Consider the following 13,789-nt stretch of genomic DNA (forward strand, 5'->3'; position numbering starts at 1 on the left):
GAGCTTCTAAATCTAATTTTCAAAGATCTCTAAAGCATAGCAAACTGTTCAACACAAGCTGAGTCTCCCACTGTCATTATCTCCAAGAGTCAGCATCCCAGTATCGTACCAATGCAGGCTTTGAGATCCATCCTGTGGTGGTTAGTTGCCCTTTGCCATGACACTAATTAAAAACCACCTAATGAGAGTGTCTCCGCCTGTTCTGGAGGATTAGTTTGATGGAAATCCTGCATGTGGATTCACACACTTCTGTGGATAGGCACAGCAGTGTCAGGAAGCGCAATCTTCCCAGAATTATTCTCTTCAGGGTTTGCCCTGGCAAAGATTTTTATATTCCACTCCCTTCACACACACAGATTGCTCTGACAGCAATAAAATGAAATAGAGAATTGAATTTGAAAATAAATTGTTTAGATGATGCAGCACCAGACAGATAGCAGTTCCAGAAGAGTCAGGCTGGGGTGGATTGACTGTGCTGCCAAATTAAAAATGAGATGATCAAAGGAAAGCAATCGAACGGCACCACAGCACAGGGGCTGCTCCTGGGTCAGCCAAACCCTTCACCTGGGTTGGGGCGAGCTGTGCCCTGGCACAAGTGGAGCCGTTGCTTGGCTGTGAGGTAGAGATGTTGTTTTGGCTTTGAGTGCTGCACAGACTGTGAGTCAGTAGACCTGGTTTGGAAATACAGAATTTTGTCCCTGGTGGCTCTGTGACCATAGGCATGTGTGTTAACCTCTCTAAACCTTGTAAAAGGTTGGTGAAGTGCTGTGCAAACACTGAGCAGTGCTGGGCCTTGTTGATAGCTGTGTGGTTTCCTGGTTCCCAGAGTGTGGGTTAATCCACTAGATAAGTTGGTGGGTTTTATTCTGTGTTCATTTTTTTCCCCGGGCATAGGATTTGGGGCTCTTCTTGCTCTAGTAGCTGTGTCTGAAGACTTTCAATAAGCAGACACAGCAGAAAGATGGATTTTAGTGATGAGAAGGAACCAAAAAAGTGCTGGTCCTCAGATCTTGATCGGGCCTGATGGCAGACAGCTTTACTTCAGGTCCTCTCTTCTTCACTAGTTATCTTCACCACCTTCCCTACTTACATGATTTCATTCTTTATCTACAGTCTGTAGGGAGTCTTAAGAAGAGTTGAGAAGGTAGTGCTTTAAACCTTGGTGTAGTAAATGCTGTGTTCACTGTATTCTTAAGCAATGAGTCTAAAAAGTGCCTCCAGGTAGGGTATGATGGGGTTATTTTTTTTTATGTTGCAGTTTGATCTTTGGCTATATTCTTATGCAGCAGGAGTGTAAAATGAGTCTGGCATCAACAGCAGCAGCAGGAGGGTTTAGCCTGTGGGCTGCTTTGGAGGTGAAAGAGAAGAGACCCTACCAAGACAGTATTTCAGAATAAAGTGGGGAAGAAAAGAACATTTCTGCTGTCTTTATTGTTAGAGTCCGATTGACTTTCTTCATCATGGTGTTACTGAGGGCTTAGGCAGTCTAATTAGTGCTTCTCCTTGCTGCTTGAATGAGTGTGAGAGGATAAAACCTGATACCTTAGAGTAGGTGCATCTCTGGTGTGTTGCTGACATCGGGGAGATGCTTTATTATCTGGCAGCAGAAGGTTTGCCTATTCAGTTAGCTTTTGTCACAGCTCTTCCACGGAGATGCTGTTGCATATGAAGGTCTGATTGATACCGTGGCAAAGGTCAGGAGGGTAATAGCTTTGATGGTATCCCCTGAAGCAAATCAAAATTCTTCTAAAAGATTCTGTTCAATTTGATACCAAGGGTCTGGGAGCACTCCAGGGATTCTTCTCTCTGCTGTTGAGCTTATAGCTATTACAAAAATTAATGTTTGCCTGTTGGTTTGGGGGTTTTTGTTTGATGTTTTGTTTTCTAATAGGTTGTACAGCAATTAGAATGGAAAAATAACTGCTTCTCTCTTCTTTGTTTCAGGAATCTTCAATGTGTTTGCTTGCCATTGTTTAAGGAGCCTTTACTAAAAGCTTCTGGATCGTGTTTCTGAGAGGACAAAAGCTTTTTTTCTGTATCCAAAATGCTCATAAAGGAATATCGGATTCCTCTTCCCATGAGTGTGGAGGAATATCGAATTGCACAGCTCTACATGATACAGGTCAGTAAAGTTTCAGCCCATCTGACGAGTTCAGGTTCTGCTGCAGAACTGGATGTCTTCATTTTGAGGTTTGCCCAGTACTTACAAAGGAGCAGGAGGTGGAAAAGTAATGCAAACTTCAGATTATGGTTGGCTTCCTCTTGTCCTTAAGTCAGAGAATCTGTTTGACCTGCCTGGGAAAACAGTGGCTCTTGGATAGGCTGTTCCTGTGGAGGGAAGCTCTGAGCCAAAGCATGTGGATTAAGAATCAGTCAGAGTTGGAAGGGACCACAAGGATCATCCAGTTCCAACCCCCCTGCCATGGGCAGGGACACGTCACACTAGATCTAGAGCCTCATCCAGCCTGGCCTTAAACACCTCCAGGGATGAGGCTTTCACCACCTCCCTGGGCAGCCTATTCCAAGGTCTCACCACCCTCATACTGAAGAACTTCTTAACATCCAGTCTGAATCTACCCATTTCTAGCTTTGTTCCATTCCCCCTAGTCCTATCACTATCTGACATCCTAAAAAGTCCCTCCCAGCTTTCTTGTCCAGCTCAGACAAGATAAGGCTGCAGGTCTGAAGCAGCCACTGCCTCCCAGCTGGGCTGTGGTTACAAGTCATGCCAGTTCCAGATGCAAGCTAAAGGCTTGTGCTCGTTTATCAGGAAGAAATAATCTAATCTATTTGAGAGGCTAAACCCAAGGCATAACTGTGAATTTAGAGGGGGAGAAGATGTAGATGTAGTATTTCCTTGCTACTGTACTGCTATGCAACAGATACTAATCAGTTTAGGCATAAAACTTAGATTATTTTTAATACACTTCTGAATACTGATGGGAATTTTTTTGTTGAATTCCCTGTCTTCAATAAAGCAGTTAATTAAAATGTTGGGGCTTTGTAATTCAAATCCTCTGTGCCCATACCCTCCCAGTGTTTGAAATCCAACCAGGAGCATTTTTAAAAGGAAATGAATCTGAAGTGTTAGTTCATAGTCCCATGCTTTAAATAAAATTTAGTTTTGCTCATCCAGCAATACACACATCTCATATTGAGTTTTCAGTAGAACTCTGCTTTCTCTGGCAGATGAAGTGATGCTAGAAAAATCTGCTTAGGCATAAAACCCCAGACCCCACCTGGAGTACTGTGTGCAGTTCTGGAGCCCCCAACAAAAGAAGGATGTGGAAACATTAGAACAAGTCCAGAGGAGGGCCATGAAGATGCTCAGAAGGCTGCAGCAGCTCTGCTATGAGGACAGGCTACAAGAGTTGGGGCTCTTCAGGAGACCTTGAAGTGGCCTTTCAGTATCTGAAGAGGACCTACAGGAAGGCTGGGGAGGGACTACTTACAAGGTCTTGTAATGACAGGATGAGGAGTAATGGGTTTGAACTGGCAGAGGGGAGATTTACACTGGAAGAAGTTCTTTACAGTGAGGGTGGTGAAACACTGGCACAGGTTGCCTAGGGAGGTCATGGATGCTCCCTCCTTGGAGATGTTCAAGGCCAGGTTGGATGAGGCCTTGAGCAACCTGTTCTAGTGGGAGGTGTCCCTGCCTATGGCAGAAGTCTGGAACTGGATGATCCTTTAGGTCCCTTCCAACCTAAACCATTCAATGATAAAACCTAAAATGAATTTAGGAAAAAAACCCACCCAAACATCCAAAGGCAAAGGAAGAGCACAGCTTCCAGCTGTGTTCCTTCAAGGACTTGGCGGACTTGAACTTGTCTGTTAAAACAGTGTATGGTGTGTGCTTTCCAGTAGTAACAGTCACACTCCTTTTTCTGCTGCAGATGTATAATCTTTTTGTCTTTAAATGTTTAGCATAAAGCATTTGTGTGTGTTTCTTCCTGGTGCTGTAGCTGCTTTGAATATTGTTGTGATTATTTTGTTTCACCTTTTCCCCCCAAATCTGTCTCAACTCTTTGGAATAAAGAGCAGGTAGATGGAGCAAGAGTATTAGTGATGGAGAATTCTCAGTGAGCAGCGAGAATGTGGGGGAAACTGATCTGATTAAGGAGGAGGAGTTCCCCTAATTTAATGTAAGATGAATCATTAACCAGGGAGTGTCTGAAGAGGTCTCCTGTGACCTGTGGAGGACTTGGTCAGGGGGATGAACTTGCTGCTCATTTTCAGAAGTGAAGAGTTTTACTTCATTAATGCAGAACACAGGATTCTGTTTTCTTCACTTGGCAGTGATTTTTGGCTATATCTTAATGTCGGAGGACACGATAAGCCGTTATGAAAACCCAATAAGCCATTCATGCAAGGAGAAGTTCACCAGCCCAGGAAGCTGCTCTAGAAACTACCCCTCCAAATTGCCATCCAGCCCCATTTTTCAGCCTGCTCTAATCTTGAAAAGTAAGGTTTCCTCCTACATCAGATGTAGTAGCTGGTGTCCAGCCAGATCTCTGGTTTCCCTCCAGTTGCCCAGGGGAAGCTGGAAACTCTCTGTGTAGCCCAAGGCCCATGTAAGCTAAAGAATCACATGGCAAGCAAGTGACTTTATTATGTGATGTGTACAAGTAGTAGAAGAGGAGAAGCTGCTGTGCTCTTTGCTGGAAATACCTGTCTTGGCTTGGGTTTGGAAGAAGGAAATAACAAACCCAGAAATCCCATTTAGGCTGGAACATGGAGTTTATATTCTTTTTCTTCTTTCCACTCTTCCTGAAGCTGGTGTAAAGATGCCTGCAGGCTTCAGTGGGAGCTTTTCCTGGACTGTGGTATCAAATGTGCTTTTCTTTCCAGTGTGGTTTAAAAGTGGAAGTTTTGTCATTGAGACAGGCACTAGGGAGAGGGCAGTGGGGAGCATGATTTCTTTTTAGAGAATAAGGAACTGCTTCATGTCTGTCTTCTTGTTTTCGCTTGGAAACGCGTAAGGAGGCCACAGGAGAAGCAAGTTCGTGTGTTGAACCCCCTTAGGGGAACAAGCTCAGATGTCTGTACAAAACAGCAGTGCTGAGGCATTTCTTAGAAATCTTTGGTTGAAATGTAGGGCAGAATGATTTGAAGTAGTTCCTGAGAAGAGGAGCAATCCTTAAAAGCAAAAAGTTCATTTCAGAGACGTATATTTTGGGTGGTTCAGTGTCATTGCCACAGACACTGTTCAACTTGGTCTCATAAGTAGTTTACCAGCAGTGTAGAAAGGAAATGGCAGAATTACTCCTCAAGGGTTTTAGAGAGCCTTAAGCATGTACATGAAGTTGCTCACTCATTTAACCTCAGGAACACAAGGGAATCACAGAATCAACCAGGTCGGAAGAGACCTCCAAGATCATCCAGTCCAACCTATCCCCCAGCCCTAGCCAGTCAACCAGACCATGGCACCAAGTGCCTCATCCAGGCTTTTCTTCAACACCTCCAGGGATGGCGACTCCACCACCTCCCTGGGCAGCCCATTCCAATGCCAATCACTCTCCCTGCCAACAGCTTCCTCCTAACATCCAGCCTAGACCTCCCCTGGCACAACTTGAGACTGTGTCCCCCTGTTCTGTTGCTGGTTGCCTGGGAGAAGAGACCAACCCCACCTGGCTACAGCCTCCCTTCAGGTAGTTGTAGACAGCAATGAGGTCACCTCTGAGCCTTCTCTTCTCCAGGCTGCACACCCCCATGTCCCTCAGCCTCTCCTCGTAGAGTTTGTGTTCCAGGCCTCTCACCAACTTTGTCACCCTTCTCTGGACACCTTCCAGTATCTCAACATCTCTCCTGAATTGAAGTTCCCTATCAAACTCTAAAGCAGTTGGTATAAAGATGCTTTTTTAAACAGCAATCAAAGAGTTTTCCTAGATTTTAGCATCCTCCAAATGAAAGCTTTCCAAAAGGACCTTCTCACCTGAGAGGTGAAGCAGCTGGCCCACACGGCTGCTCTGGGAACCTCTTCTGGGGAAGCATGCCTCAGAGCCCTGTGGGCAGGGATATTTAGACCCCAAGCTGTAGTACTGTGGTTTCTTTTCACAGATGTTTTCACGGAGTCTTTTGCTTTGCAGTGGAAGGTCCTTTCTTGAGAGAGCAGTCCTGCCTTCTTAGAAGTCTTAACAAAAATTCCCACCCGATTTGATGTAAGCAGCATTGTGCCCAAGTAGTGAAGGATCCTTCCATTATTCTGGAACAGGCTGTACTCATATTTCCTGTGTTTACTGGACAGGAGAATTAAAATTGTGCCATATATAATCCAGCATCTCTCTTGGTTCTCTGCGCCACTAGGCAGGTGAGACATGCAATAAATCATTGTGTGCATGCCCACGTTGCTTTGTAATTCCTCTTAAAGTTCTCCAGGCTGTGTGTATAGAGCTGTGAAAGCTGAGGTGAGTGGCCTGCTGCTTTGCTTTTTAGCTGATTGAATTTTTACCTTGTTTTTTTTTAATTTGAGAATGGAGAAAGGGAGCAAGAAGTCTCTTAAATGTTGTTTTTCTACTAGCGTCTGAAATATTATCTACAGAGAAAAGGGTTTCAGTATTTTAAGCAGTTCTTAAATTCTTCCATAAGTAAGTTAATTTCACATTACAGCATTACCCTCGACTTACATAAAGCCTAGCAGGTCTCAGCTGAATTGTTTTTCTCTATTGAATTTCAGACTATCTGTATCCCTGTTTTCCTGGGAAACCTCTCACCCAGCATTGTCACTGTCTTCAGGCTGGGAGCCCTCCCTGAATTAGCTACAGAGCAGTCAGGTCTTAGCTTTTCCATGTACACAAGAGGGTTTTTTGAATCATTGTTGAGCTTTTGTCTCCTGCTTTCCCAAGTAACACATACTCATCTTTATATTTGAGCTTGGAACCAGTGATCTTCCTTCCTAATGTGATCTGGTTGGATTTTTTGGTGGGTTGTTGGTTTGGGTTTTTTCTAGGGGGAGGTTGTTAGGTTTTGTTTGTGGTTGGTTGGTATTGGTGGTGGTTTTTGGGGGTTGTTTGGGGTGGGTTTGGATGCATAAATCGATAAAATACTTCAGTGAAATATTTTATCTAGAAAAAAGGAACAAAAAGAGTTTTGTAATGTGATTTCTTCCTAACACTTGTACACATGTTTAAAAGCCTGTCCTGCTTCCAGGAGTTAGAGATCTCTAGATGAACTCAACCTTGAAAGTTGCCCATAGGACTGAGAGAGCTGCTGTTACATCTGGGGAAGCTGCAGGCTCCTATCCTAATGTAAGCAGGTAGCAGCTAGGGATGAGTGCTAAAATGAATTTCAGGAAGCACAAACTGTTCATAAGCATCTGCAGGGATTTCTTTCCTCCTGCAGAATTGCTGAGCCAAGGACTCTATCCTCAGCAACTGACTGCACATCAAATCAAAGGCATGTGCCATGCTTCTGTCTCTGCCAGGACTTCAAAGCCTGTCAAGCACAAGAGTTAGGACCCTTCTGTATTATATATCAGAAATATCTTGCTCAAGGGTTTCTTCATTCTTCCTTTTCTGAGTGTCCTGCATGTTTGTGTCCAAACAGCTGTCCTTTGCTGGAACACAGATCACTGCCTTCCTTTTCTGGTGTGCTTAGGGAACCTGCTCTGCTGTGTGCCTCCCCCTCACGCACTTGCCTGCTAAGTCTCTGTCACATAAAAGCTTGTATTCCAAGACCCGAATGTGTTTGTCAGAAAGATCAGTATGTTATTAGCCAAAGGTCAGTCCATTTGTCATTTTAATACTGTTCATTACTGTGGTTCCATATGCCGTGAGATTCCAAGAGAGCGTTGCCCTTCTGACCCTTTCAGAAGATGAGAGAATTCCTCTTCTTATTAAGGCTCATCTTTGTATCAGGCTGCATAACTTCCTTTCCTTGCTCTAAATAAGTCCAGTCCTCATTTTCTCCACAGTTTTCTCTTTGGTGCTTGTGACCTTTCTCCAAAGATAGTGTACTTAAAAAATATTCTTCTGGGCCTAGTGATTGCCTCTTGAGAATGAGACTTATTTTGAGATGCTGCATCATCCTTAGAAACTAATAACATTAATTCTTTGTCATTTGGCACTTGGAGGATCCACAACTAGGGAAGGACTCTGGCTCCTGTTGGAGGCAATCTGTTGAAGATACCCCATCTGCTCAGCACTGTCTGCTGAACTCAAGCAGGATCCTGGGAATTGGGACCTCTTCTCATCTTTTAACATGAGCCTGTCTTCTGCAGTCCCTCAGGGCTTTACACTGATTGCCTTTCCTGAAAAATCAGAGTGTGTTTCCAAGCATCTATGGTGTGCTGTACTCCTCTGGTGTGACTGCTGGTGGACTGCCCTGAGTTCCTCCTCTCCTTCCCAAAAGATCACGATTTGTCCATCATCTTGGTGTCCAGACCCCTGTACTGTCCTGTTTTCCCTCATCTGTGTGTAGCTCACAGATAGAGCTTGGTGGTGGTAATTCTTGAGGTCATGTCCTGATACCTCAGTGTGAAAGCCATGTCCCTTACACTGTTCACTCTGCTTGGCGACTGCCAGCAGGCTCAGCAGATGGTGAAAGATTGATTGAGTGGGGGAAAACAAACTAACCCTTCATCTCTGGACACTGAAGAACTAGATGGCTGATTATTTTCGTTTCATTTGCAGATGCCTTCGCCATCTGGACAGAAAGACATATATGGTTTAACTTTAAAAGCAGGTGACTCTGCTGACAGCTCCAGAGACCCTGGAAAATTCACAAGTCTAAAAAGCAAAAGCCTGGTTTGAAGGTTTACTGCCAATCTCTGTGCTGCAGCATTAAAAACCTGTGGTTTTGACATTCTCACTTCTTCCTCTGATTTTCATAACCTTTTCTTTGAGATCATCCTGACTTGTGTCCTTCTGAAGGATGGGTGTAAAACACTCCCAATTGCTTCACTTTGACAGCAAGAGTGGTGCAGGTACTTTCAATGCTACCAGGCTTGCACAGGTGGCAGTGACACCCATATGGACTGTTATTTTGGGAAAAGGTATAGGAATAGCCAACATAATTTCTGAATTCATTTTCCCCTTGTTTCATAGTAGTTATCTTGGAACCATTCTTAAACTGACTGTTACTCCATACCAAGTAAAAGAGGAAAAAAAAAGATAGATTTTTAGAGTGCTGAGCTATGTTGCCTTGAGACTTCACATGTGCGCTTTTGCTGACAAAACTTGAGTGAAGCACAGATAATGTTTATAACACACCAAAAAAAACCCTCCAAGCAAACCCAAAAACCTCAAATTTGTACTGGTTTGAATACAGAATGTAGCATTGACAATCCTGCTGAGCTTGTGGCTGTCAAAAATCTTTTTCCTTTCTTTCTTTCTTCTTACAAAAGAAGATTTCTGACATGTGGACAAAATCTTGACTGCTGACCCAGATTAGATTCTCACTTTCTCAAATGCCTGAAGGCAAGTAATGAATTCAGTATTAGGAAAACTGTGGGGATTTCTTCAAGCCATTCCTCCACTATTTTAGCATACAGTCTATTGTTAGTGAATAATTGCATTGGGTTCCTAAAATCTAAGAGATGTGGTCAGAGGATGAGAATTGATCCCAAATACCCTGAGTTGAAATTTCATCTCTGACTCGCGATAATGGGCAACTTGCTTTGCCTCCCTTGAAACTGGGGGCAGTAATTCTCACACAGTGTCTGTGGAATAGCTGCTACAGTGAAAAATCCATTTTAAGAGGGGGAAGGAAATATACTGAAGATGAAATACTGAGGACTAAACATTTGAAAGATGGAGCACGTGGGATAAACAAGGTTGAGCTATCTCCATAATAAAGTGATTCCTAATTCACGTGCCTCTGGCACATGCAGCCCTGGCTCTGTAGGAGTGTGACTGGGTGTCTTTGTAAGGTGAAATGATTAATGAATGGCTGTGAGAATGGTTCCCTTAATGCTAGGAATTATTTATTGTCCTGCACAATTGATTGTCCCAAAAATATCCTGGGTTTGTACAAACAGCTTCATTAATATCTAGACCTGCTCCTGGATAACGTGGTGCATGCCACATTGGCACCAGTTGATGCTGCACCAGTTCATGTTCTGTCTTGCTTGCTGCTGACAGCTACTCCTGCCTTTAAATTTAGGGTTTTTATTAGGAATGTGGCTTTGCATTACAAGAAAAGCAGCCAGGAATGATGGTGCTGCAGGTGCAGGGCAGGTAGCCTGCACCTCCTTGGGTGAGTGTGGACCACTCTTCAGGGCCTTCTGCATGCTCAACTTTACTCTGCTGGTGCTGGCTGGGGATCTTGAAGGATTTGGGGCTGGAAACGCAGAGGGAGAAGGTGACATGCCAGTCTAGGTGACATGCCAAGGGCTGTGACCTGCACCTCAGACAGGTCTCAGGAGAATGGAGGAGTGTCAAGGAAGAGATCTGGCATCTCCTGGGCATTAATATATCTCCTGTCAGAAAACAGATCTTACATGTACTTCTCTCCAAGACCCTTCATGGATGGCACCTTCTTTATCCTTGTGTATTTCTTTGGAAGCAGCATTACACAACACGGAACACAAGGGCAGCAATTCCCTGTGATAGTCCCACTTCCTGCTTGGTAAACTTGAGGAAAGAGCCCCATAATATATCTGTACTGCAGGCAGGGAGGTGATCAGATGGCAGCTTCCTGCAGAGCTAGAAAGAACCCAGAGGGGAACCCTCCTGGAAATTGCAGCTATGCAGCACTAGGTTGTGAAGACAGATGCTAACTACTTTATGTTTACTCTCAATCATCCATCTAATAAGGTAATGTGTGGGATATCCCCAGTGAAAGCAGACTATCTTGAGGAGGAAAGGCAAAAGGAACTCAGTTGTCTTGATGGCTCTGAGCATAACTTCCAGCTGCAGAGTGTGTAGGGCAGCCTTGCTTGTGTTGAGACGAGTCACTACTGTGATTTCTGATCTGCCAGGAGGATGCTTTGTTTCTAAACCCAGTGCTGGTCAGGGACATGAAGGGACACTGATCTGTAAAGTGAGTGAATCTGGAGGAGACTGCTCATGGTAAGCAAAACCTTAGTTCTCTGTGATGTGTTCTAGGATTGATAGAGCTGTTCTTTGGCCATCTGATGGGGCAGCATTATGACTAGTTTTCTGCCAGGCCAGGTAGTCTGATTTCTCTACGCTCACACACACTTGACAACTCTGTCTTACTTTAGGAGCTTTTTGGTTTGTTTTTTTTTCTCTGGATGGTAGGAGCACTTAGGACCAAGCTTTATGTTCATCTGCTGAGGAACCACTGTTTGGGGTAAGAGGTGTTGCCTGGATGGAGTGAAGCACTGCACGTTGCCCAGTCATTGATCAAACCTAGATGGAGGATGTTTAAAACAGCTGCTCTTTTGCCTTTATTAATAGAGCCATTGATGAGGAACAGATTTCTTTCCCATTTCCCCAGGTTTCAGGTCATTCCTGTGTGTACAGTGCAATGAGGTTCAGAGTCAAAGTGCTATTGTAAAGCTTCATGTTCTGATCATTATCTTGTTGACTCAAACTAACCTTCCTTTGCTTAAATAAGTATTGTCACTGACCCTTCCTGTGTTATTATTTTTTGTAGCAGCACTAATTGGATTAAAATAACTGTCATGCGTGAAGGATGCATGTTAGAGCACAAAGGGCACACGGAAACCTCAGCTGTGGGCACCATGGTTACTAGTGACATCACTTGGTTTGCTGTTAACAGTAATGATTTGTGTGCAGCACTGAGTGAAGATGGCCTAAACTAAACCCAGTGGATTGCTGATGCAGTCCCATTGCCATGGAAACAGATGTTGCAGTTTAAAGTTGCTTGCATCCATAATGTGGTGCACATGGTGTAAGCAAAACCATAATCCTGTGGTGTCCACGTCTTCTAGAAGGGCAGGAATGGTGTTAGTGGAGAGAGTGGGAAGTCCTGTTGTAGTCAGGCTTGGTTTCCCATTGAGGTAGTACCAGCTTAACTGTGCATAATGAAACTTGGCCTTGTGTTTGATTAACAAGAACAAAACTCGAAGTCCTTGCTGTCCTCTGCCAGTTTTGTTCAGAGTTTGTCAGTCCCACTTGGCATGGCTTGTTTCTCATTTGTGCCATCCAAAGTGCAGGCTCAAAAGTGAGTAAATCCCATCTCGGGGGGAACAGGATTCCTAGCTCCTACCTACCTTTTAGTATTGCCTTCCCAGTAGAACCAGTAAGACTGTGCTCAGCTCCTGCAAAACACCAATGAAGAAGAAGCTCTGTTTTGAGAGCTGTTCTGCTGTATTTTGGTAAGGCTCCCTGTGCAAGCCCAGTGTAGAAGACTGCCACATCATGATTAGGATGTTGAAATGGAGCTTGAAAATCTGAATACTAGATGTAGCCCTGCCAGCAGCTCTGTGTCTTCAGGTTTCCTTTTTCCCTCTTTAAAATGGTGCTGCCTTGTTGATTTTTATCCTGTTTAACCTGAAAGGACTCAACTCTTCCTGACTGTGGCACAAAACACTTGAATAAGAAGATGTGTGAACTGTTTTACTGCATCACTCTACTGCAATAGTAACAGTAAAAGTAGTTTTTATTGGTGTGTATTTTGTTTGGTATTATAGTTAATGCAACTCCCTGCTTGCTCTTAGAAACTGTTCTACACCAGTAAAGTTATTTTGGTTTTGATCTGATCAGATCTCCTTGACTTGTGTAAGAGTGGAATAGTAACATCTCCTCTGCTCCCTTCTACTCTGAAGAAAAAGTTTTATTGCTCAGGCATCACCCTTATTAGGACAATATGATTTTGACTGAGTGTTCAGAGCTTTGGTACATTTTGAAAAGGGAAAAAAAACCAACAAAGACCAGCTTGAGAAGCATGACTCCACTGTACTTTTAGGGTAACCCAGCATTTTGTTGTCATAGTCAATGACCTGACTTTTGATTGCCTCCAGTAAATCCCAACCATGAATGGTGCCTGGTCTATCAGATATCTGTATCAGCAGGCAGAAGGTTGCTGGTGGTGAAAGCAGATTGCTCATAATGAATTAGATGTCAGCTCAAATGCTCAGAGAGGAGTGGTTAACAGAACACAGAGCTGAGTCACAGAGAGACAGCTGAAGACAGAACAGGTGGACCCATGTGCATGCACATGGTCCCTGTACATGTTACCCATCCACAGTAGTCTTCTGATGGGGAAAATGTGTTAAGAATAAAACCATGCATTAGTTTCAGTGTCTTTTGGTATTTTCTAGTATCTCCACACTTGACTTTCTGGGTTTAGGTGCTTGCAGCAGCTATGCCTGAAAGTGTGCATCTGCTGCCATGCTGTTTTGCTTGTGGTGTTGGCTGCTGGTGTCACCACAGTAAGCCCAGATACATGGCTGAGGCTGAGAGGCTGCATGGCTTACGCCTGCTGTCACATGCAGCACACCAGTCATGGTCTAGCTGGCACCTTCTCAGTACGTGCTGGTCCTGCTCTGGCAGTGCCAGTATGCACTGCTGACAGCTGGGAGACAGCTGCCTAGGGCAAATAGGGGAAGGTAACACTGGAAAATCCATTGGAAGAAATCAGAAGCGTGGCCAGCAGGACTAGGGAGGTGATTGTGCCCTTGTACTTGGCACTGCTGAGGCTACACTTCAAATACTGCTTGGTTTTGGGTCCCTCACTGTGAGAACACTGAAGTGCGTCTGAAGAAGATCAGTGAGGCTGGTGAAAGGTCTGGAGCACAGGTCTGATAAGGCATGGCTGGGAGAAGTAGAATTGTTTAGCCTGAAGAAAAAAAGGCTGAGGGGAGACCTCCTTGCCCTCTACAACTCCCTGAAAAGGAGGTTGGAGTGAGGTGGTGGTCAGTTTT

The 13,789-nt window shown here is 44.2% G+C and overlaps 1 protein-coding gene across 9 annotated transcripts in view; it reads left to right on the forward strand.

The window, feature by feature from the left end:
• Window positions 1–13,789, forward strand: part of PITPNM2 (phosphatidylinositol transfer protein membrane associated 2) — a 148,988-nt gene that overhangs the window by 73,294 nt on the left and 61,905 nt on the right. For all 9 annotated transcript variants that reach the window (XM_064168976.1, XM_064168974.1, XM_064168978.1 and 6 more), the window contains one exon: window positions 1,945–2,122. In XM_064168976.1, the coding sequence (XP_064025046.1) occupies window positions 2,045–2,122 (78 nt within the window). In that variant the 5' untranslated portion in view covers window positions 1,945–2,044. The remainder of the gene's footprint in view (window positions 1–1,944; window positions 2,123–13,789) is intronic.

The sequence above is a fragment of the Pogoniulus pusillus genome, chromosome 30 (genome assembly GCF_015220805.1).
Source record: "Pogoniulus pusillus isolate bPogPus1 chromosome 30, bPogPus1.pri, whole genome shotgun sequence".
In the NCBI taxonomy this organism is placed as follows: domain Eukaryota; kingdom Metazoa; phylum Chordata; class Aves; order Piciformes; family Lybiidae; genus Pogoniulus; species Pogoniulus pusillus.